This window comes from Nansenia antarctica (genome assembly GCF_963989245.1).
Source record: "Nansenia antarctica genome assembly, chromosome: 7".
Classification (NCBI taxonomy): domain Eukaryota; kingdom Metazoa; phylum Chordata; class Actinopteri; order Argentiniformes; family Microstomatidae; genus Nansenia; species Nansenia antarctica.
This window is the reverse complement of record NC_137677.1, coordinates 2,139,525-2,162,024: the sequence shown is the minus strand read 5'-3', so window position 1 is coordinate 2,162,024 and position 22,500 is coordinate 2,139,525. Positions and strand designations below refer to the sequence as shown.

General features: G+C 48.8%; 1 protein-coding gene across 1 annotated transcript in view; it reads left to right on the top strand.

Moving 5' to 3' along the window:
- Positions 1-22,500, top strand: part of herc2 (HECT and RLD domain containing E3 ubiquitin protein ligase 2) — a 102,147-nt gene that overhangs the window by 53,929 nt on the left and 25,718 nt on the right. The window contains exons 40-67 of the mRNA XM_080535446.1: positions 228-375; positions 1,394-1,590; positions 2,418-2,648; positions 3,685-3,823; positions 4,616-4,762; positions 5,362-5,504; positions 5,926-6,193; positions 6,761-6,903; positions 7,233-7,331; positions 7,436-7,604; positions 7,940-8,065; positions 8,501-8,609; positions 9,479-9,618; positions 10,101-10,291; positions 11,309-11,414; positions 11,534-11,625; positions 12,174-12,349; positions 16,829-16,940; positions 17,247-17,328; positions 17,886-18,120; positions 18,993-19,170; positions 19,497-19,578; positions 19,901-20,072; positions 20,511-20,655; positions 20,879-21,104; positions 21,217-21,388; positions 21,732-21,918; positions 22,422-22,500. The exon at positions 22,422-22,500 is cut by the window's right edge and continues 65 nt beyond it. Coding sequence (XP_080391572.1) covers positions 228-375; positions 1,394-1,590; positions 2,418-2,648; positions 3,685-3,823; positions 4,616-4,762; positions 5,362-5,504; positions 5,926-6,193; positions 6,761-6,903; positions 7,233-7,331; positions 7,436-7,604; positions 7,940-8,065; positions 8,501-8,609; positions 9,479-9,618; positions 10,101-10,291; positions 11,309-11,414; positions 11,534-11,625; positions 12,174-12,349; positions 16,829-16,940; positions 17,247-17,328; positions 17,886-18,120; positions 18,993-19,170; positions 19,497-19,578; positions 19,901-20,072; positions 20,511-20,655; positions 20,879-21,104; positions 21,217-21,388; positions 21,732-21,918; positions 22,422-22,500 — 4,294 coding nt within the window. The remainder of the gene's footprint in view (positions 1-227; positions 376-1,393; positions 1,591-2,417; positions 2,649-3,684; positions 3,824-4,615; positions 4,763-5,361; positions 5,505-5,925; positions 6,194-6,760; positions 6,904-7,232; positions 7,332-7,435; positions 7,605-7,939; positions 8,066-8,500; positions 8,610-9,478; positions 9,619-10,100; positions 10,292-11,308; positions 11,415-11,533; positions 11,626-12,173; positions 12,350-16,828; positions 16,941-17,246; positions 17,329-17,885; positions 18,121-18,992; positions 19,171-19,496; positions 19,579-19,900; positions 20,073-20,510; positions 20,656-20,878; positions 21,105-21,216; positions 21,389-21,731; positions 21,919-22,421) is intronic.

The window sequence follows — 22,500 nt, the reverse complement described above, 5'->3', positions numbered from 1 at the left end:
CCTCCTCCTCCTCCTCCCCCACCCCCTCCTCCTCCTCCTCCTCCTCCCCCTCCTCCTCCTCCTCCTCCTCCTCCCCTCTCCTCCTCCTCCTCCTCCTCCCTCCTCCCCTCTCCTCCTCCTCCCTCCTCCCCTCTCCTCCTCCTCCTCCTCCTCCTCCTCCCTCCTCCCCTCTCCTCCTCCTCCTCCTCCCCCCCCCCTCCTCCTCCTCCTCCTCCTTCTCCTCCCAGATCCTGGCCCTCCGCCTGCTGCAGGCAGTGCTGCCGTCCTGGGACAAGACGGAGCGTTCTCACGACATGAAGTTCCTGGTAGAGAAGCTGTTTGGGTTCCTGGGGAGTCTGCTGAGCACCTGCTCCTCTGACCTGCCCCTCCTCAGAGGTACGTACGGCACCGTGGCACCTTTGGGAACGGGATGTTGTCTGTCTGTATTATAAACAAATCGTGACGTTAGAATTATAAAGTTCTATCTCCATTTTTGTCAAAATTGAGTTTTTTTTTACATAATCTGATCCATTAGGTGTTTATTAATGCCTGTGTGGTGTTATTTTTAAAATGTTGACATTTTTGAGTTCGTAATTAATAAAATACGAAGGTTCCATCTCACAAAACATAATGGAATGTAAAAACGTTGACGCTCAAATATCTCTGAACTGCCCTAAACGGAGATAGAACCTTATCATTCTAAGATCACGAAATGCTGTCTGTCTTAGTTAGACTAAAGTTTATGTGGTGGAGCATTTGAGTGTGCTGGCCTGGTTCCAACCCTCAGGCTTTTCCCTAAAGACGCACTTTTTTTGAAATGTCATACAGTATGGAGGATGTGTCTTTAGAATCTGCTGTCGGGTGACAGCGAGAGCTCACAAAATCTGGAAAGATGCCACACACCCCAATTCTAGCCTGTCCACCCTGCTGAAATCAGGAAGACGCCTTGGTAGCCTGGAGGCAAGAACAGAAAGGCTCAAAAATAGTTTCTCCCCCCGGGCCGTCCGCATGCTAAACGAAAGACAGTCGAGGTAGAAAGACCGCGGCACACCTATTTATTTATTTATTTATTTATTAACAGCACACATATTTATCTCTTAAAGCACACCTATTTATTAACTGGTTTTTATATTGGTTCCCTTGTACTGCGCTAGGCTACTGCCTTTTTAAAATTGTAAGGATTTGTTGCTACTTGCACAGCACTTTATGTTCAGTACTTTATGTCTCTTATGTCCTGTGTCTTTTATTGTTACTATTGTCTCTTTCTTCTCTGGGACAGTGTACAGTGTTGAGTGTCTAGTCCCGTTTCATTTCACTGCATGTTTTACTTTGTATTTCTGTGCATGTGACAAATAAAGTGCCCCCCCCCCCTTGTCTGTAATGTGTGTCCTCCTGTCCCTGTCCCCACTCTCAGAGGGATCCCTGCGGAGAAGGAAGTCCCGCCCCCAGGCCTCCCTCACAGCCACTCACAGCAGCACGCTGGCGGAGGAGATCGTCGCGGTGCTGCGCACGCTGCACTCCCTGGGCCAATGGAACGGCCTCATCAACGACTACATCAACTCCCAGCTCAGCTGCATCGGAGACGTCATGGCAGGCCGGCACTCTGAAGCGGTAGGCAGGAGTCATTAAATGTACTGCACTTATATAGCGCCTTTATCCAAAGCGCTTTACAAGGGCCTCTCATTCACCCATTCACACACACATTCACACACCAATGGCGGCAAGCTGCCATGCAAGGCGCCGGCCGGCCCGCTCACTGGGAGCAATTTGGGGTTCAGTGTCTTGCCCAAGGACACTTCGACATGTGGCCAGCCGGGGCTCGAACCGCCGATCTGTCGACCTTGCGATCATTAGATGGCGGCTCTACCTCCTGAACCACAGCCACCCCCCCCGGAATGGAGTCATTACTAATGGAGTCATGACTTCATGAGGGGTTCTCCTGCTCTCCTACATTGATATATATTTTTAGCTCTATTAGCAATAGTTGTTCATGCTTACACTGTTAACACATGGTTACACACATGAACACAACTGATGCTATACAAGTCAGTCCATTTACCATTTACCATTCACATCGTTTTGAAGACTCATTTGGTCATGTTGAAAATGTCACCATCCCCCCCTCTCGCTCTCGCCAGGGTATCCGTGGTGTCTTGAAAAGTATTACAACTAATACTACTAAAACTGTGAAGTTAAAGGTGTCACTGATGTAAACGGTTACAGCTCGAAGTGGCGGTGAGGTCTGGAAAAATATTGACAAAGGTCTTTAAAAAGTCTTAGAAAGGTATTGAAATTAACCTCAAGATTCCTGTATATACCCTGAGTAGGTAACATAGACACGGCTGTTCTAGTGTCAACTGTCACTTAGATCCAACTGTCACTTTCAAATTAACCTCAAGATTCCTGTATCTACCCTGTCTCTCTCTCCTGGTCTGCAGGTGCTCCTGGAGGAGCACTTCCCTGACCCGGAGGGCCCCCGGGTGGGCAGCCTGATGGCCGTGCTGGCGGTGATCGGCGGCATCGACGGGCGTCTGAGGCTGGGCGGTCAGGTGGTGCAGGAGGAGTACGGGGAGGGCACGGTGACCCGCATCACGCCCAGGGGACGGATCACCGTGCAGTTCCACGAGATGAGGACCTGCCGGGTGTGTCTGCTCAGCCAGCTCAGACCGGTACGCAGACGCACACACACACACACACACACACACACATACACAGACACAGACGCAGACAGACACACACGCACACGCACACACACACACACACACACACACACACACACACACACACACAGTTGTGTTACAGTTGTGGTAACATTGTGCTTGTTCCCTAGCTTCCCGTGGTGGCGTTCAGCGTTCAGAACCTGCCACACACACACACACACACTAGTGCTGTCCCAAACGACTATTTTTCTAACGATTAATCTAGCGATTATTTTATCGATTAGTCGATTAGTCTAACGACTAATTTATCGATAAGTCTAACGATCATTTTTGTGCTGTTCGAAAAAAAAATAAAATTAAAAAAACTTATTTGTCTCCACCTCACTGCTATAGCTAACGTTACTCTCGCTGCTATGTTATGATTAGCTAAATTGATGCTAACGTAGCATGCGAGCTACGAGCTAGATAACGTACAGTAGGTGCTCGCACCACAATGACAATAGGCTACCGTAGCTAGCCAGCTACATAGCTAACGTTACTAACACCAGAAGACAAGACATACGAACTGTGGTGAGCTACATTGCTTGTGTAACATTGGCTAGTAGCTATCCATTTTTCACTCATACACTTAATTGTCTCGCCTGGTAAAATAAAGGTTTAAAAAAAAAAAAAAAAAACGCCATTTTGTTTATTTACGACTAACCGACGCATATTACGCAAACCGACGTATTGACGTAGTCGATGACGTCGATGACGTCGACTAATCGTAACAGCCCTAACACACACACACACACACACGCACACGCACGCACACACACACACACACACATACACACACACACACACACACACACACACACACAGAGACAGAGACAGAGACAGAGACACACACACACACACACACACACACACACACAGAGACAGAGACAGAGACAGAGACACACACACACGCACACACAGACACACCACACCACACACACACACACACACACACACACACACAGTGACAGTAACTCAGTGGTGGTAATGTTGTGTTGCTCCCTAGCTCCCCGTGGTGGCCTTCAGCGTTCAGAACCTGCCCTTCACAGAGCCCATGCTGGCGGTCTGGGCCCAGCTGGTCAACCTGGCGGGCAGCAGGCTGGAGAAACAGCGCATGAAGAAGTCCCTCAGCCGAGGCCTGACAGGTAGGCTTAGCCAGGACGACACGCTCGCTAACACATACGCTACCCAGGACGACACGCTCGCTACTACATATTAATATGCTACCCAGGGGTTTCATGACAGTCAGATTAATGTTTAGTCAGCAGGGTTCCTTCCCACAGGTCCTTGAAATCCTTGAAGGTTTGTGAATTTGCGAGAAAATAAATCAAGGTTCTTAAAGGTTTTTGAAAATAGACATCCAGGTCCATTGAAAGTGCTTGAATTCTCTCTCTCTCCTAACCCTAAAAATATCTATATTCAAAAATGTTTTACCTAGCTCGTCAACTAGTAAATAAGTCTCTGTGTTGCTTAACTTTACACATATTTCACAATATCAAATCCGCAAATGAACTATCCATCCTGTTTGTCAGGGCTCATTGGTTTATATTGTTCCTGTCAGTAACCGGACCACATATTCACAGCTCAACTGTTTCCTTTGGCTCAGAATATTTTACTATAGAGGTTATTTCACTGAAATAACGGATCTAAATATTATTGTTGTGTATGTTGTTTGGAAACAGAATCCCGGTCCGGCGGGTAAGAGTGTGTCTGTGTGGTGGCCTGGGGTGGTCCAGTGGTCCAGCACCGCGGTCTACAGTGCACACACATGCCCATGTCGGCATGGGTTCGAATCCGGCCCATGCCCTGCTGACATGTCCTCTCTCTCTCCCTTCTTCTCATACTTTCCTGTCTGTCTTCACTCTATCTGGCCAATAAAATGAAAAATATGAGTGGGACTGCCCCACTCAGAAAAACAAGATTGTGTCTCCCCTTAGCTGACCAGGTGGACGTCCACCTGCTGCGCTGCCAGCAGCTGAGGCTGTACGTGCTGAAGGCCGCCAGGGCGCTGCTGCCCCACCAGGACAAACTACGCAATATCCTCTCCCAGGCCGCCGTGCTGGACGCAGGGCCCAGCCCCAGCGGTGAGCACTGACATAGAATATGTGGGAATACGGTACATGTGGGAAAACTAGGGTTAGGGTTAGGTGCTAGGGTGCTACGGTTAAGGTTAGGGTTAGGGTTAGGGATAGGGATAGGATTAGGGTTAGGGTTAGACATGCCAGCATGTACCAAGTCGACGTAGCACCTAACCCTAACCCTAGTTTTCCCACATGTACCGTGTTCCCACATAGAATATATGCCATTTAGCTGTCGCTTAGCCAAAACCACTTACTTAGTATATATGATCCCAGCGGGAATCGAACTCACAACCTAAGCATTGTCAGCGCCACGCTCTACCAACCCAGCCACCTGAGCACTGAGCCGGGATCAGAGCCTGGTGTATGGGGAGGTTAGCCTCAGGGTTCCCGCGCTGGTCTTAAAAAGCCTTAAAGTCTAAAATCCAGCAATCCGATTTATAAGGCCTAAAAATGCAAGGGATTAAATGCAAGGGATTTGTTCTAATTAGGTCTAATGAGAGGCCATTGGAATAAGGCGCTATATAAGTCAGTCCATTTACTATTTGTTTGTCTTTTTGTCTGTTTGTCTGTCTGTCTGTCTGTCTGTCTGTCTGTCTGTGCAGAGGACCCGGTGGCGTCGTCTCCAGACGTGGGGGACCTGTCTCCCGAGGGTCCCCTGCCCCCCCTCATCCTGCTGCAGCAGCTGCTCTCCGCCGCCACGCAGCCCTCCCCCATCAAGGCCATCTTCGACCGACAGGAGCTGGAGGTGAGAAGAACCACAAACAAAACAAGCCGTTTTAACTCTAATCTCACTCAGATCTGATCATCTTGAGATGTGCTGGAAATCCTTCGTTATGCTTCGGGAATAACATGATGTTGGAATCCGTGAGCTTAGAATGATAAGGTTCCATCTCCGTTTAGGGTAGTTCAGAGATATTGAGCGTCAAAGTTTTTACATTCCTTTATGTTTTGTGAGATGGAACCTTTTGTATTTTATTAATTACTAACTCAAAAAATGTCAACATTTAAAAAAAATAACACCACACAGGCGTTAATAAACACCTAATGGATCAGATTATGTAAAAAAAAAACTAAATTCTGACCAAAAATGGAGATAGAACCGTATAATTCTAACGTCACGAATTGTTGAACCCTGAGTGATCCTGTGTATTGCTGCCTGTCTTCAGGCCGCCGCCCTGGCGGTGTGTCAGTACCTGGCGGTGGAGTCCACCCACCCCTCCTCGCCGCAGTTCGAGGACAGCAGCTCCAGCGAGGCGACCACGCCCGTCACGGTGCAGCACGTCCGGCCGCCCAAGCAGAAGAAGCAGAAGGCCTCGCCCGCCCCCCCGCTGCCCATCGTGCTGCAGCTCATGGACATGGGCTTCCAGAGGAAGAACGTCGAGTTCGCCCTCAAGTCTCTGTCCGGGACCACCGGCAGCGCCTCTGGGGTGCCAGGTACGGCGACCAGGGTTCCAACCACGGGTCCTTGAAATCCTTGAAAGTTTGTGAATTTGAGCAAAAATAATTAATCAAGGCCTTGAAAGTTTTTGAAAATCGACATGGGTCATTGAACGTGCTTGAATTCCCCTCTCTCTCTCTCTCTCTCTCTAAAAGAAAGTATAGGTAACATGTAGAAGGGAATAAAACAACCATACTAGTTGTTACTAAGGTTAATTAGTTAGCTAGATTTTAGATTTCCGTTAGGTTTGAAAACCGTTCATGGTCATTCCTGTTATATAAATTCTCATCTAGATCTGTCTCAAACTATGCCGTGTGGGGTCCTTGAATTTGAAGGAATTGAGTCTTGAAAGGTGCTTGAATGTGATGTTTCAGAATGTTACACTCAGCAACACTGAGTGTATGGGTGTGATGATGTGTGTATGTGTACGCGGGCGTGGGTGTGTCTGTGTCTGTGTCTGTGTGTCTGTGTGTGTGTCTGTGTGTGTGTGTGTGTGTGTGTATGTATGTGTACACGGGCGTGGGTGTGCACGAGGACAGACATTAACTGATGCGTCTCCTCAGGCGTGGAGGCCCTGGTAGGCTGGCTGCTGGACCACCCAGACGTTCCCGCCACGGAGGTGTCGGACGCAGAGACGGTGTCGGACGAGTACTCGGACGAGGAGGTGCTGGAGGAGCTGGAGGAGCCGGAGCCTGCCTTCCCCATGGTACGCTATGCTACGCTAGCTCTAGCTCGGTATACCGGTATTGTGGGCCGGCTGTGTCTCAGGAGGTAGAGCCTCCGTCTAATGATCGCAAGGTTGGCAGATCGCCGGTTCGAGCCCCGGCTGGCCACATGTCGAAGTGTCCTTGGGCAAGACACTGAACCCCAAAATTGCTCCCAGTGAGCGGGCCGGCCGGCGCCTTGCATGGCAGCTTGCCGCCATTGGTGTTTGAATGTGTGTGTGAATGGGTGAATGAGAGGCCGTTGTAAAGCGCTTTGGATAAAAGGCGCTATGTAAGTGCAGTCCATTTATAAATACTGATGCCTCTCCAGCCTCCCGGCGCGGTGGTGACTGAGAGCCAGACGTTTAAGAAGAGGTCGGACTTCCAGAGCAACGATGATTACGCTGTGTATGTGAGAGAGAACATCCAGGTAAGGGCACTGTTTTACTTAAGATGGTATAAAAAGTATTGTGGATGCATCAGAGAGGGTTTGCCTGTCTGTCTGACCCTTGACCCTTGACCTCCTCTGTGCAGGTGGGGATGATGGTGAAGTGCTGTAGGACGTACGAGGAAGTGTACGAGGGAGACGTCGGGAAGGTCATCAAGCTGGACAGAGACGGACTCCACGACCTGAACGTGCAGTGTGACTGGCAGCAGAAGGGAGGGACGTACTGGGTCCGCTACATCCACACCGAGCTGCTAGGTACGCGCTGCTTTTAGCTCTGATTTGGATCCGGTTTTGCTCAATGGACCCACCCTGGGGGGGCGGCTGTGGCGCAGGAGGTAGAGTCGCCGTCTAATGATCGCAAGGTTGGCAGATCGGAGGTTCGAACCCCGGCTGGCCACATGTCGAAGTTTCCTTGGGCAAGACACTGAACCCCAAATTGCTCCCAGTGAGCGGGGCCGGCGCCTTGCATGGCAGCTTGGCCGCCATTGGTGTGTGAATGTGTGTGTGAATGGGTGAATGTGTGCTGGTACTGAATGATGTATGTTTCTGTATCTCATGAACATGTTGTTTTTGTCCTTTCCTTTCTCCAGGGTTCCCACCGCAGAGCTCTCCTTCCCATATCAAGATCGGGGACAAAGTGAGAGTGAAACCCACCGTCACGACACCAAAGTATAAGTGGGGCTCTGTGACTCACAGGAGTGTGGGAGTGGTCAAGGGTAAGACTGTCTCTTTTACTATACAGTTTGGGACCAGTGTTAATAGTTCTAGTCACACCAAGTCACCTCCATGTTTCTTAGTTCCAGTCCAGTTCCAGTTGATGAAAACTGAAAACATTCCAGTGCAGTCTCAGTCCACAAAAACTCCCAAAACATTTTAGTAGAGTTTTCGTCGCTGACTACTGAACTGAGACTGCACTGGAATGTTTTCAGTTTTCATCAACTGGAACTGGACTGGAACTAAGAGAAATGGAGGTGACTTGGTGTGACTAGAACTGGTGTGCATCTTCATCTAAACACCAAAGACTAAGTGACTAAAAAGCCTGACAGAATTAACACTGTTTAGGACAGGTTGCTTTTTTTGGTTCATGTTGTTGTAGGTGCAAATAAGTCTAATCTAAACAAGCGTCCCTGTGTTTTTGTTTTGTTGTTCAGCCTTCAGCGCCAACGGGAAGGACGTGATCGTGGACTTCCCTCAGCAGAGCCACTGGACCGGCCTGCTGTCTGAGATGGAGCTGGTGCCCAGCGTGCACCCAGGAGTCCGGTACGACTGCACAACTGACACCACATCTGCCATGTTATCACTTGAGTTTAAAAAAAAAAAAAAAAAAATGTTTTTCAGATTTTATCCCTTTTTCACCCAATTTGGTATCCAATTGAACCCAACCTAGCATCCAATTATCCCCTGCCTATTGCGTAGGATCCGCCGCACGACCCCGTGGCCGGCAGCCCCAGAGGAGACCGCCAGGCAGACTAGCTGACTGGCTCCTCGAGCCCAGCACCGTTATTCCGGCACCCCGGGGGCGCTGTTGCGCGACGGATCCTTGTCCGGAAATAGTGCTATACCGCCCTCTGGAGCGGCCGCTCAATATGCCGCTCCCCGTGTGCCTCGGCCATATCCGGGTCTGGCGAGACCGGGATTCGATCCCAGTCCCCGGTGGGCAGCTTGCACTAGTGGCTAATGCTTAGACCGCTACGCCACCGCGGGGCATCACTTGAGTTTTTATTGGGTTTCAGCATAGACATGGACAGAACATCATATCTACATCTTATGATAAAACAAAGAGTAAAGAAAAATAGCATAACCCCTAAACAGAGGGGTAAGAAAGTGAAAAGGAAAAGAAAAAAAAAAGTAGGAAAAAAGGGAGAAAATAAGAAGAAATAAGAAGTCCGGAGGTGTTTCAATCAACATGTTACTGGTCATATATTCTGAATGGGTAGTAAATTAGGAGGTGTCACGTTTCATACAAATGTATTTTTCAAATATATTGATTTTGAGTCTCAAAAGGTATGTCATCTTTTCCATAACAAACATGTCTTGGACAATTTCCAGCCACTGTTCCTGTTACCATGTTATTATATGTACCCATTGACACTGGTCATAACCTCTGAGCCCTCTGTTGTCTCTCTCAGGTGTGACGGCTGCCAGATGTTCCCCATCAACGGCCCCAGGTTCAAATGCAAAAACTGTGACGACTTTGACTTCTGTGAGAACTGCTTCAAGACCCGCAAACACAACACCAGACACTCCTTTGGCCGAATCAACGAGCCAGGTCAGTCAAACACTCTGAGACCTGTGTGTGTGTGTGTGTGTGTGTGTGTGTGTGTGTGTCTGTGTGTGTCTGTGTGTGTGTCTGTGTGTGTCTGTGTCTGTGTCTGTCTGTGTGTCTGTGTCTGTGTGTCATCTGTGTCTCTGTGTGTGTGTTTATTTGTCTCTGTGTCTGTGTCTCTGTGTCTCTTTGTCTCTGTGTCTGTGTCTCTGTGTCTCTTTGTCTCTGTGTCTGTGTCTCTGTGTCTCTTTGTCTCTGTGTCTGTGTCTCTGTGTCTCTTTGTCTGTGTCTCTGTGTCTCTTTGTCTGTGTCTCTTTGTCTCTGTGTCTGTGTCTCTGTTTCTCTATGTGTCTGTATGTCTGTGTCTCTGTGTGTCTCTGTGTCTCTCTGTGTCTGTGTCTGTGTGGGTGAGAGAATATAATGTGTGTGTGTGTGTGTGTGTGTGTGTGATGTTCATTGTGTTCTCTCTCTCCCTCTCCCACCAGGCCAGTCTCCTGCGTTCTGCGGGCGTTCGGGGAAGCAGCTGAAGCGGCACCACAGCAGCCAGCGGGGGATGCTGATAGACGAGTGGTCTCGCGCCGTCAAGAGCCTCAACGTGTCGTCGTCTGTCAACCAGGCGTCGCGCCTCATCGACAGCAACGAGCAGTGCTGGCAGTCGTCCGGCTCGCAGGGGAAGGTGGGTGCCGCCGGGCTGCAGGGCCGCGTTCAAACTCTCAGCTTAAACGGGGTTCCCGCGCTGGTCTTAAAAAGCCGTAAAGGCTAAAATCCAGCAATCCGATTCACAAGGCCTAAAAAGCCCTCACATTTCAGTTATTCGGTCTTAAAGTGAGGTGCCAGGTCTTAAAAATTAGATCCTGCAACGAAATCAGTCCGACCACGTCTATTTAGGTGGGAATTAATCAAGCTGGAACCCCCAAAAAATGCCAATTCGCTTCCTTTTTTGTCTGTGTGGCAGTGAAATCCCTAATTTCATCACCTCCAGGATGACAAAAAGCTATCATATGGTGTCGCGAATAGGTCTAAAATGCTATCCAAAGAGGTCTAAAAAAGGTCTAAAAAGGTCTTAAATGTGACTTGTTGAAACTTGTAGGAACCCTGATAAAGAACGTCGGCTAAACTTGAGTAGTGGAGGAATCCGTACAGTCTGTTCCTATGCAGGTGTTCGCCACAGTTTTGTCTGTTGTGGTTTGTAAGGCACCTGTTGGTGTAGACTGAAGACCTCCATCTCTCATATTAACTGCTCCTCCTGAGACATCTACTACCCCCCAGCACTGCATCTCCTGAAGACGCCCGCTTTTCCCCTCTACTGTGTCCCCTAAAAACTTCTATTGACCCCCTTGTACTGTTTCTCTGTTTCTCCAGTATATAAAAAAGCAAAAAAAACAACCTAGGTTTAGAAGAAGGTGATAGGAGAAGGTTTTTCCTTCTATCAATGGCCCCGGGCCTGAGCTGGATTACTCTTCCTGCAACGAATAGTGGACTGCTGATTCACATGCTTAGTATTCAAATGTATTGATTGTAAGTCGCTTTGGAATAAGGCGTCTGCTAGATGCCAAACATGTAAATGTAAATGTAGCCTGGTAGAAGTGGTTTTGTCTGTCGTGGTTTGTAAGGCACCTGTTGGTGTAGCCTGGTAGAAGTGTTGGTGTAGCCTGGTAGAAGCGGTTCTGTTTGACGGTTTCTCCCTCCGCAGCACTGGATCCGTCTGGAGCTCTTTCCGGATGTTCTGGTCCACAAGCTGAAGTTGGTGGTGGATCCTGCAGACAGCAGCTATATGCCCTCGCTGGTGGTCGTGTCAGGTAAAGAGCTATTTAGATGTTTTTTGACAGACTGCTTCAGTATGTTTTCCATGTGTTTCATCAAGGTTTTGTGCCAGTGACAGTAGGATACTCAAGACAGTTGTGTCTCTCCTCCGTAGGCGGCAGTTCTCTGAACAACCTGATTGAGCTGAAGACGATCAACATCAACCCAACCGACACCACCGTGCCCCTGCTCAACGATTGTACTGAGGTTGGTTGACTAACCTTAAAGTCTAAAATCCAGCAATCCAAATTATAAGGCCTAAAAAGGTCTCAAATTTCAATTATTTGGCCGAGAAATTAGGTGCTAGGTCTTAAAAGTGAGATCCTGCAAGGAAATTAATCAAGCTGGAACCAAAAAAATGCCAATTCACTCCTTTTTTGTCTGTATGGCAGTGAAATCCCTAATTTCATCACCTCGAGGATGACAAAAAGCTATCATATGGTGTCGCGAATAGGCCAAAAATTCTATTCGAAGAGGTCTACAAAAGGTCTTAAATTTGACTTGTTGAAACTTGTAGGAACCCTGTATTATTAACCGTTTTTATTCAATATCCAAACAGAGTATACCAACAACACTCTTCAAGACTTCTCGTATCGTTCTACAATGAAAATACAGCACAGCAGTTTTGTACTCTGTATCACGTGCGTGAGCATAACCAGTGTATCACGTGCGTGAGCATAACCACTGTATCACGTGCGTGAGCGTAACCACTGTATCACGTGCGTGAGTGTAACCGGTGTGCCGCCCTCCTCCAGTATCACAGGTACATTGAGATCGCCATCAAGCAGTGCCGCAGCTCCGGCATCGACTGTAAGATCCACGGCCTGGGCATCGTGGGCCGCGTACGAGCCGAGGACGAGGACCTGGCCACCGTCCCGTTCCTGGCCTCCGACAACGAGGAGGAGGACGACGACAAGACCGCCACTGGGAGGTAATAATGATAATAATAATAATAATGATAATAATAATAATAATAATAATAATAGTAATCATAATAATAATAATAATAGTAATCATAATAATAATAATAATAATAATAATAACAATAATAATAATAACAATAACAATAATACTAGTAATAATAATCATAATATTCATAATAATAATAATAACAATAATAACAATAATAATAATAATAATAATACATTTTATTTATGGGCGCCTTTCAAGGCTCTCAAGGACACCTTACAAGACAGTTTAAAACCACATATCAAAACATTAAAATCAACAAAGCAAAATGAGATAAAAACAGCAAAATGAGACAAAATACAGGAGATCAAACCAAGTAAGCCAAGACTGGATTTGAAAGTGGTGAGAGTGTCAATATTGCGTTTGTTAGGTGGCAGAGAGTTCCAGAATGTTAGGTGGCAGAGAGTTCCAGAGTGTTGGGTGGCAGAGAGTTCCAGAGTGTTAGGTGGCAGAGAGTTCCAGAGTGTTAGGTGGCAGAGAGTTCCAGAGTGTTAGGTGGCAGAGAGTTCCAGAGTGTTAGGTGGCAGAGAGTTCCAGAGTGTTGGGTGGCAGAGAGTTCCAGAGTGTTAGGTGGCAGAGAGTTCCAGAGTGTTAGGTGGCAGAGAGTTCCAGAATGTTAGGTGGCAGCATAGCCCCTGGTAGCATAGCCCCTGGCAGCAGAATGTTAGGTGGCAGAGAGTTCCAGAATGTTAGGTGGTAGCATAGCTCCTGGTAGCATAGCTCCTGGTAGCATAGCTCCTGGTAGCATAGCTCCTGGCAGCATAGTCCCTGGTAGCATAGCTCCTGGTAGCATAGTCCCTGGTAGCATAGCCCCTGGTAGCATAGTCCCTGGTAGCATAGCTCCTGGCAGCATAGTCCCTGGTAGCATAGCTCCTGGTAGCATAGTCCCTGGTAGCATAGCTCCTGGTAGCATAGCTCCTGGCAGCATAGTCCCTGGTAGCATAGTCCCTGGTAGCATAGTCCCTGGTAGCATAGCTCCTGGTAGCATAGCTCCTGGTAGCATAGTCCCTGGTAGCATAGTCCCTGGTAGCATAGTCCCTGGTAGCATAGTCCCTGGTAGCATAGTCCCTGTTAGCATAGCTCCTGGCAGCATAGCCCCTGGTAGCATAGTCCCTGTTAGCATAGCTCCTGGCAGCATAGCCCCTGGTAGCATAGTCCCTGTTAGCATTGTCCCTGTTAGCATAGCTCCTGGTAGCATAGCTCCTGGTAGCATAGTCCCTGGTAGCATAGTTCCTGGTAGCATAGTCCCTGGTAGCATAGTCCCTGGTAGCATAGCCCCTGGTAGCATAGTCCCTGGTAGCATAGCCCCTGGTAGCATAGCCCCTGGTAGCATAGCCCCTGGTAGCATTGTCCCTGGTAGCATAGTCCCTGGTAGCATAGCCCCTGGTAGCATAGTCCCTGGTAGCATAGTCCCTGGTAGCATAGCCCCTGGTAGCATAGTCCCTGGTAGCATTGTCCCTGGTAGCATAGTCCCTGGTAGCATAGCCCCTGGTAGCATAGTCCCTGGTAGCATAGTCCCTGGTAGCATAGCTCCTGGCAGCATAGTCCCTGGTAGCATAGTCCCTGGCAGCATAGTCCCTGGTAGCATAGTCCCTGGTAGCATAGTCCCTGGTAGCATAGCCCCTGGCAGCATAGTCCCTGGTAGCATAGCCCCTGGCAGCATAGTCCCTGGTAGCATAGCCCCTGGCAGCATAGCTCCTGGCAGCATAGTCCCTGGCAGCAGAGAGTTCCAGAATGTTAGGTGGCAGAGAGTTCCAGAATGTTAGGTGGCAGAGAGTTCCAGAATGTTAGGTGGCAGAGAGTTCCAGAATGTTAGGTGGCAGAGAGTTCCAGAATGTTAGGTGGCAGAGAGTTCCAGAATGTTAGGTGGCAGAGAGTTCCAGAGTGTTAGGTGGCAGAGAGTTCCAGAATGTTAGGTGGCAGAGAGTTCCAGAATGTTAGGTGGCAGAGAGTTCCAGAATGTTAGGTGGCAGAGAGTTCCAGAATGTTAGGAGACAGAGAGTTCCAGAATGTTAGGTGGCAGCATAGCTCCTGGCAGCATTGTGTTGGACTCCTTTTGTAGATGTAAGTAAGTAAGTAAGTAAAGCTTTATTTATATAGCGCCTTTCGTACATGAAATGCAACTCAAAGCGCTTTACAATAGAACATATACAACCAAAGATTACAAGAAGGGGGGGGGGAGTGGGGAAACGAGACACAACAGCAAGGGGAGGGGTGGGGGAAGGGAGGGGAGGGAGGGGAGGGGAGGGGTTACATCACCCTCTGTAGAACATCTGCTATCTAATCGGCACTAAATGCCACTCTGGGGAGGGGGGTGGGGGGGCGCGGCGAAGGCGGGGGGGATGGGGTGGGGGGGGGGCATGTCCATGTATGTATGAGTCCTTGACGGAAGTCCGTGTTTGTGTGTGTGCGTGTGTGTGTGTGTGTGTGTGTGTGTGTATGCTGTGGCTCCCTCCTGGCTGGTCCACTATCTCGCAGAGTGTCATCGCGATAACACCTCGATCGGGCCAGTCAAAACAGGTGTCCATGAGGGATGGGAGACGGGGGGGGTGTAGAAGGCATCTTTGCATGTGAATCTTCTGGTGGAGTTTTCTGCAGACGGCCTTGCGGGCCGAGCAGGGGGTGTGCCGGAATGGAGATGAGTTGTTTGGGTTAGCAATTTTCACAGCAGGTTGAGATGACCTGCTATCATAAATCCAAATAGGTAGATGTCATTGTTGTCTATAGTCTGCGCTGGATCTCCTGACTTCGAGCAGTGAAGCAGTGAGCTTCTCTAATAAGTTTACCATCTTGCGATTTTAGTTCAGATATCAAAACAGTTTGATTACTCACTGCTCTGCCCATCTTGTTTAACCATGTTTGTAGTTTCGAAAAAGACAAAGTGCAAAGACTCAGAGAGAGAGAGAGAGAGAGAGAGAGAGAGAGAGAGAGAGAGAGAGAGAGAGAGAGAGAGAGAGAGAGAGAGAGAGAGAGAGAGAGAGAGAGAGAGAGAGAGAGCACCCACTGCACACAAAACCAGGTGGAAACAGAGCTGCACTTCTTAACTACCTGCCAGCTGTACAAGGACATCAGGGACACATACTTCCCACTGATCACCAACATCCAGCGAGACTTTGAGGACTTGACCAATGTCGAAAGGCTACCATATCTGCTGGGTGAGGTACAGCAATGTGCAAACACAGCAGCAAGATTTGTTAGCTGCTGTGATAGAAAAAGGCAATCAAATGGGCTAAAACCACCATAAGAATTGAAATAAGTTTTATTTCATTTATTTATGCTAGTATGTAATATATTTGTAATCTAGTATGTAATCTATTTATTTATTCTAGTATGTACATTACATTCTTTTTGTTTTTGTTTTTTATCTTCACACTTCACATGCTTTGGCAATGTAAATGTATGTTTCCCATGCCAATAAAGCCCTTTGAAATTGGAGAGAGAGAGAGAGAGAGAGAGAGAGAGAGAGAGAGAGAGAGAGAGAGAGAGAGAGAGAGAGAGAGAGAGAGAGAGAGAGAGAGAGAGAGAGAGAGAGAGAGAGAGAGAGAGAGAGAGAGAGAGAGAGAGAGAGAGAGAGAGAGAGAGAGAGAGAGAGAGAGAGAGAGAGAGAGAGAGAGAGAGAGAGAGAGAGAGAGAGAGACTGGTGATCGGAAGATTGTCAGTTCAAATCCCGCCTGAAACCCACACCGCTACTAGTGTGCCCTTGAGTAAGGCCCTTAGCCCTCAGTTACTCCAGGGGGAATGTCCCTGTAATCTGTAATTGTAAATCGCTTTGGATTAAAAGCGTCTGCTAAATGGAAAAGTTAATTAATTAACAATCAGTTTGGTGGTGATGGGTAATGGCTGAAAGTTAAGCTATGTATTTTATCTAGTTTTAGTTTTGTTTTATTTAATTAAACACTGAATAGTGTATTTTGTATAATGAGTAGTCGAGACATAAGTCATTAAGTGGTTTCACATGCTCACTCTCCCTAGCAAGTTGACAAGCTTTGTTTGTGTCGTTGAACTGTGGTTGGACTTCTTCTTGGGGTCCTCTATCATCTGTTGTTAGTAAGAGCCCTAAGACAGACCCTGACTTTACTAGAGAGTTACGACCACTTTAAGGTGAGCTTTGACCTAAAGTGTCTCAGTGTCCAGTTTCTGTGTGTACATAATGGCCTCGAACCATACTGCTTAATATTCATATAGGACGCTTATGTAATTGAACGTGTACAAATCCTATAGGCTGAATAACAGTTATTTGTCTCTGAAGACTATATAAACTCATGTATGTGGACTTTATACTTTTCTGAACCCTATACTTCCTACCGACCGGTCGTATTCATTAAACTAAGAAAGAGATCTCTGAGTCTGTCGTTTGTCATCTGTATCTTCAAGACCATCACTTTTGATAAAATCCCGACAGTGGTATTACATCCTGGTTATCTGTCCTCTGCATCTCTAGTCTGGCACGGAAGAAGTCCTCAGGCCTGGAGTCAGCGGCCACCATCAGGACCAAGGTGTTTGTCTGGGGCCTGAACGACAAGGACCAGCTGGGAGGACTCAAGGGCTCTAAGGTAACCAAGCCTGCTTTAGTGACACGATGTCTAGAGTATACACACACACACACACACACACACACACACACACACACACAACCGCACACACACACAACCACACACACACACACCCACACACACCCACACACACCCACACACACACCCACACACACCCGCACACACCCACGCACGCACGCACGCACGCACGCACACACGCACGCACGCACACGCACACGCACACCCACACCCACACACACACACACACACACACACACACACTCACGCACACACAACCAAACTCGTGTGTTTTTGTGTTCTGCCCAGATCAAGGTGCCGTCCTTCTCTGAAACCCTCTCTGCCCTCAACGTGGTGCAGGTGGCGGGCGGATCCAAGAGTCTCTTTGCGGGTAAGTAGGTTACGGGTGTCAGTAAGGTGTATGTCAGTAGGTGACAGGTGTCAGTAAGGTGTATGTCAGTAGGTGACAGGTGTCAGTAAGGTGTATGTCAGTAGGTCACAGGTGTCAGTAAGGTGTATGTCAGTAGGTGACAGGTGTCAGTAAGGTGTATGTCAGTAGGTGACAGGTGTCAGTAAGGTGTATGTCAGTAGGTGACAGGTGTCAGTAAGGTGTATGTCAGTAGGTCACAGGTGTCAGTAAGGTGTATGTCAGTAGGTGACAGGTGTCAGTAAGGTGTATGTCAGTAGGTGACAGGTGTCAGTAAGGTGTATGTCAGTAGGTTACAGGTCAAGTCAAGTCAAGTCAACTTTATTTGTATAGCTCATTTACGTACAGCAATGCTGAGCCAAAGTGCTTCACAGTAAAATGAATGTGAATAGTGAGTTAGTAGTGTGTGTGTAACTGAGTTAACAGTGAGTTAATAGTGTGTGTGTAACTGAGTTAACAGTGAGTTAATAGTGTGTGTGTAACTGAGTTAATAGTGTGTAACTGGAGTGTCTCTGTCTCAGTGACGGTGGAGGGGAAGGTCTACGCGTGCGGTGAGGCCACCAACGGGCGCCTGGGCCTGGGCCTGTCCAGCGGCACCATCCCCATCCCCCGCCAGGTCACCGCCCTCAGCAACTACGTGGTGAAGAAGGTGGCGGTGCACAGCGGCGGGCGCCACGCCATGGCGCTGACGGTGGACGGCAAGGTGTTCTCCTGGGGGGAGGGGGACGACGGCAAGCTGGGTCACTTCAGCAGAATGTGAGTCTGACTCACACACACACACACACACACACACACACACACACACACACACTTCAGCAGAATGTGAGTCTGACACACACACACACACACACACACACGCACACACACACACACACACTTCAGCAGAATGTAAGTCTGACTCACACACACACACACACACACACACACTTCAGCAGAATGTAAGTCTGACTCACCACAGTGTTCCACAACTGTGGGGCGGCCGTGGCGCAGGAGGTAGAGTCGCCGTCTAATGATCACAAGGTTGGCAGATCGGCGGTTCGAGTCGAGTCCCGGCTGGCCACATGTCGAAGTGTCCTTGGGCAAGACACTGAACCCCAAAATTGCTCCCAGTGAGCGGGCCGGCGCCTTGCATGGCAGCTTGCCGCCATTGGTGTGTGAATGTGTGTGTGAACGGGTGAATGAGAGGCCGTTGTAAAGCGCTTTGGAGCAGCAAAAAAGCGCTATATAAGTGCAGTCCATTTACCATTTAGAATGTAAGTCCTCACCACAGTGTTTCAACAAAATGGACTGCACTTATATAGCGCCTTTATCCAAAGCGCTTTACGGCGGCCTCTCATTCACCCGTTCACACAAACATTCACACACCAATGGCGAGGTAGGCAAGCTCGGACCGCTCACTGGGAGCAATTTGGGGTTCAGTGTCTTGCCCAAGGACACTTCCACATGTGGCCAGCAGGGGCTCGAACCGCCGATCTGCCGATCCTTGCGATCATTAGACGGCGGCTCTACCTCCTGCGCCACAGCCCCGCCCCGCAACAACAACAACATCAACAACATCAACCACAACATCAACAACAACAACATCAACAGATGAACAGTCCTAAAAGCCTTCATGTGCTTCCCTGTAGGAACTGTGACAAGCCTCGCCTCATCGAGGCCCTGAAGACCAAGCGTATCCGGGACATCGCGTGTGGCAGTTCCCACAGCGCGGCCATCACCTCCAGCGGGGAGCTGTACAGCTGGGGCCTGGGGGAGTACGGCCGCCTGGGCCACGGGGACAACACCACCCAGCTCAGACCTAAACTGGTACGTACAGTATACCCCCCCCCCCAACCTCTGGGTTAACCTGCTGCTAGCTATCTTCTCTTCTCCTTCAGTGTTCTGTGTGTGTAGTTGTCGGTCTGCCATGGAACTTGCAGATAAAGTGAGACTGTAGAGAGCTTTATACTATCTTATCCTGAAGTGATTTTGAAAATGTAAGGATACTGGGTGGTAGAACGCACATATCTAGATAAAGTCATGAAAGGAGGGTCCTGAAATTTGATCGAGTGCAAAGATATAAGAACTTTTTTACTCCCTCACGGCTATTCTAGTGTTAATGGAGATCTCTGCTCTCTGTGTTTGTGACGCAGGTGAAGGTGCTTCTGGGCCACCGTGTTGTCCAGGTGGCTTGTGGGAGTCGGGACGCACAAACTCTGGCCCTGACTGACGAAGGTAAGCTGTGACTGTTTGCTTCTGTGTTTTTGTGGAAGCTGTGTTTTGGCTTTTGGTTTTCTCTGTGACTGGATGGATAAGGTTCCTTATAGTTCGTGAGCTTAGAATGATAAGGTTCTATCTCCGTTTAGGGCAGTTCAGAGATATTGAGTGTCAACGTTTTTACATTCCATTATGTTTTGTGAGATGGAACCTTTGTATTTTATTAATTACTAACAAATAAATGTCAACATTTTAAAAATAACACCACACAGGCATTAATAAACACCTAATGGATCAGATTATGTAAAAAAACTAAATTTTCATATTTGTTCTCCTGCAGGCTGTGTGTTCTCCTGGGGGGACGGGGACTTTGGTAAGCTGGGCCGGGGGGGCAGCGAGGGCTGTAACATCCCCCAGAACATCGAGAGGCTCAACGGGCAGAGCGTGTGTCAGATCGAGTGTGGCGCTCAGTTCTCCCTCGCTCTCACCAAGTCTGGGGTGGTCTGGACCTGGTAAGTTGTTAGAAACTGAATGACGGTGACACAATGTCGGATTAACACTAGAACAGCCGTGCCTTTTTACCTACTAAAAGAGCCACCTTCTTTACAATGCTAACCTGCTATTTACACACAACGACCACTAGTTAGCCGTCTTGTAGATTAGCCTGCCTCCTACACAGAAAAACAGCAAAATATCTTCATACTAGCTTATCCTGAAGTGATTTTGAAAATGTAAGGATACTGGGTGGTAGAACACACATATCTAGGACAAGTCATGAAAGGAGGGTCCTGAAATTTGATCGAGTGCAAAGATACAACACTTTTTTTTTACTCACACTTTTTTTTACTAAGCTGTTCTAGTGTTAAAACATAAATGGTGGTACTTTTATTCCTGATTTTGTCATAATACGATATCATTAAATTGACAACTGTTTTATCTCCGACCACCAGGGGCAAAGGTGACTACTTCCGCCTGGGCCACGGCACAGACGTCCACGTGCGTAAGCCTCAGATGGTGGAGGGCCTGAGGGCCAAGAAGATCGTCCATGTGGCCGTAGGAGCGCTGCACTGCCTGGCCGTCACTGAGACAGGACAGGTTAGTCACTGAGACAGGACAGGTTAGTCACTGAGACAGGACAGGTTAGTCACTGAGACAGGACAGGTTAGTCACTGAGACAGGACAGGTTAGTCACTGAGACAGGACAGGTTAGTCACTGAGACAGGACAGGTTTGTACCGGCCTGGCCACCTCCACCTCTAGAGCATCAGGCCCTTATTTAATCTGTGTGTTCCGTGGTCCTAACCCTAACCCTCCTGCAGGTGTACGCGTGGGGCGATAACGACCACGGGCAGCAGGGCAACGGGACCACCACGGTGAACAGGAAGCCCACCCTGGTGCAGGGCCTGGAGGGGCAGAAGATCACCCGCGTGGCCTGTGGCTCCTCCCACAGCGTGGCCTGGACCACCGTGGACGTGACCACGCCCTCCGTGCACGAGCCCGTCCTCTTCCAGACCGCCAGGGACTCCCTGGGAGCCTCCTACCTAGGTAACCTAGGTAACCCTTAACCCCTCCTACCTAGGTAACCCTTAACCCCTCCTACCTAGGTAACCTAGGTAACCCTTAACCCCTCCTCCCTCTGTGTACCTGTGTTCTCCAGGTGTGCAGTCAGACAGCGATTCGTCGACGGTGAACAATAAGACCAGCGGCCAGAACAACGTGAAGCCCAACCGCCCGTCGCTGGCTAAGATCCTGCTGTCTCTGGATGGCAACCTGGCCAAGCAGCAGGCCCTGTCCCACGTGCTGTCAGCCCTGCAGATCATGTATGCTAGGTAAGGCTTCCCCCAACTCCTACCTAGGTACCACTCTACCGACTGTGGCGCAGGAGGTAGAGCCGCTGTCTAATGATCACAAGGTTGGCAGATCGGCGGTTCGAGCCCCGGCTGGCCACATGTCGAAGTGTCCTTGGGCAGTGTCCATTGGTGTGTGAATGTGTGTGTGAATGGGTGAATGAGAGGCCGTTGTAAAGCGCTTTGGAGCAGAAAAAAGGCGTTATATAAGTGCAGTCCATTTACCATTTACCATTCACCTTGATTTGTAGTTTTTAGATTGTTTACTGTCATTTGAAATCACCTCAGTGGATGTTGTTGTGACTGGACGCGTCTCTTCCCTCAGGGATGCCGTGGTGGACGCCCTGATGCCCGCCAGTATGATGGTGCCGGTGGAGTGCCCCTCCAGCTCCCCCGTGCCCCCCTCTGACTCCTCCTCCGCCTCCAGCCCCTCCGAGGCCGAGGGGCCGCCCGTCCCCCCCGAGACCGAGGAGAGGCTCAGCCCCAACCACTGGCAGGAGAAGAGGGGGGAGGTGAGGGAGCGCTGGACTCTGATATCCAGATACTTCTTTTTTTTATTAGTGTTGATCTCTGGAGAACGAAGCCTGCAACAGCATACAGAACATTCAGCCCCATTCAGGGTTCCTGTGCTGGTCTTAAAAAGCCTTAAAGTCTAAAATCCAACAAACCAATTTACAAGGCCTAAAAAGGTCCCGAATTTCTGTTATTCGGTCTAAAAATGAGGTGCTAGGTCTTAAAATGAGATCCTGCAAGGAAATCAGTCTGACCACGTCTATTTACGCGGAAATGAATCAAGCTGGAATCAAAAAATGCCAATTCGCTTCCTTTTTTGTCTGTATGGCAGTGAAATCCCTAATTTCATCACCTCGAGGATGACAAAAAGCTATCATATGGTGTCGAGAATAGGTCTAAAATGATATTCAAAGAGGTCTAAAAAAGGTCTAAAATTTGACTTGTTGGCATTTGAAGGAACCCTGCCCATTGCTAACACCGTCTCTGCTTGTCGTGTTGGCAGGTCCCCTCCTCCGAGGACGCAGTCACCCCCTCATCAGCCGTGACCCCGTCTGCCTCGGCCGCCTCCTCCCGCCCCTTCA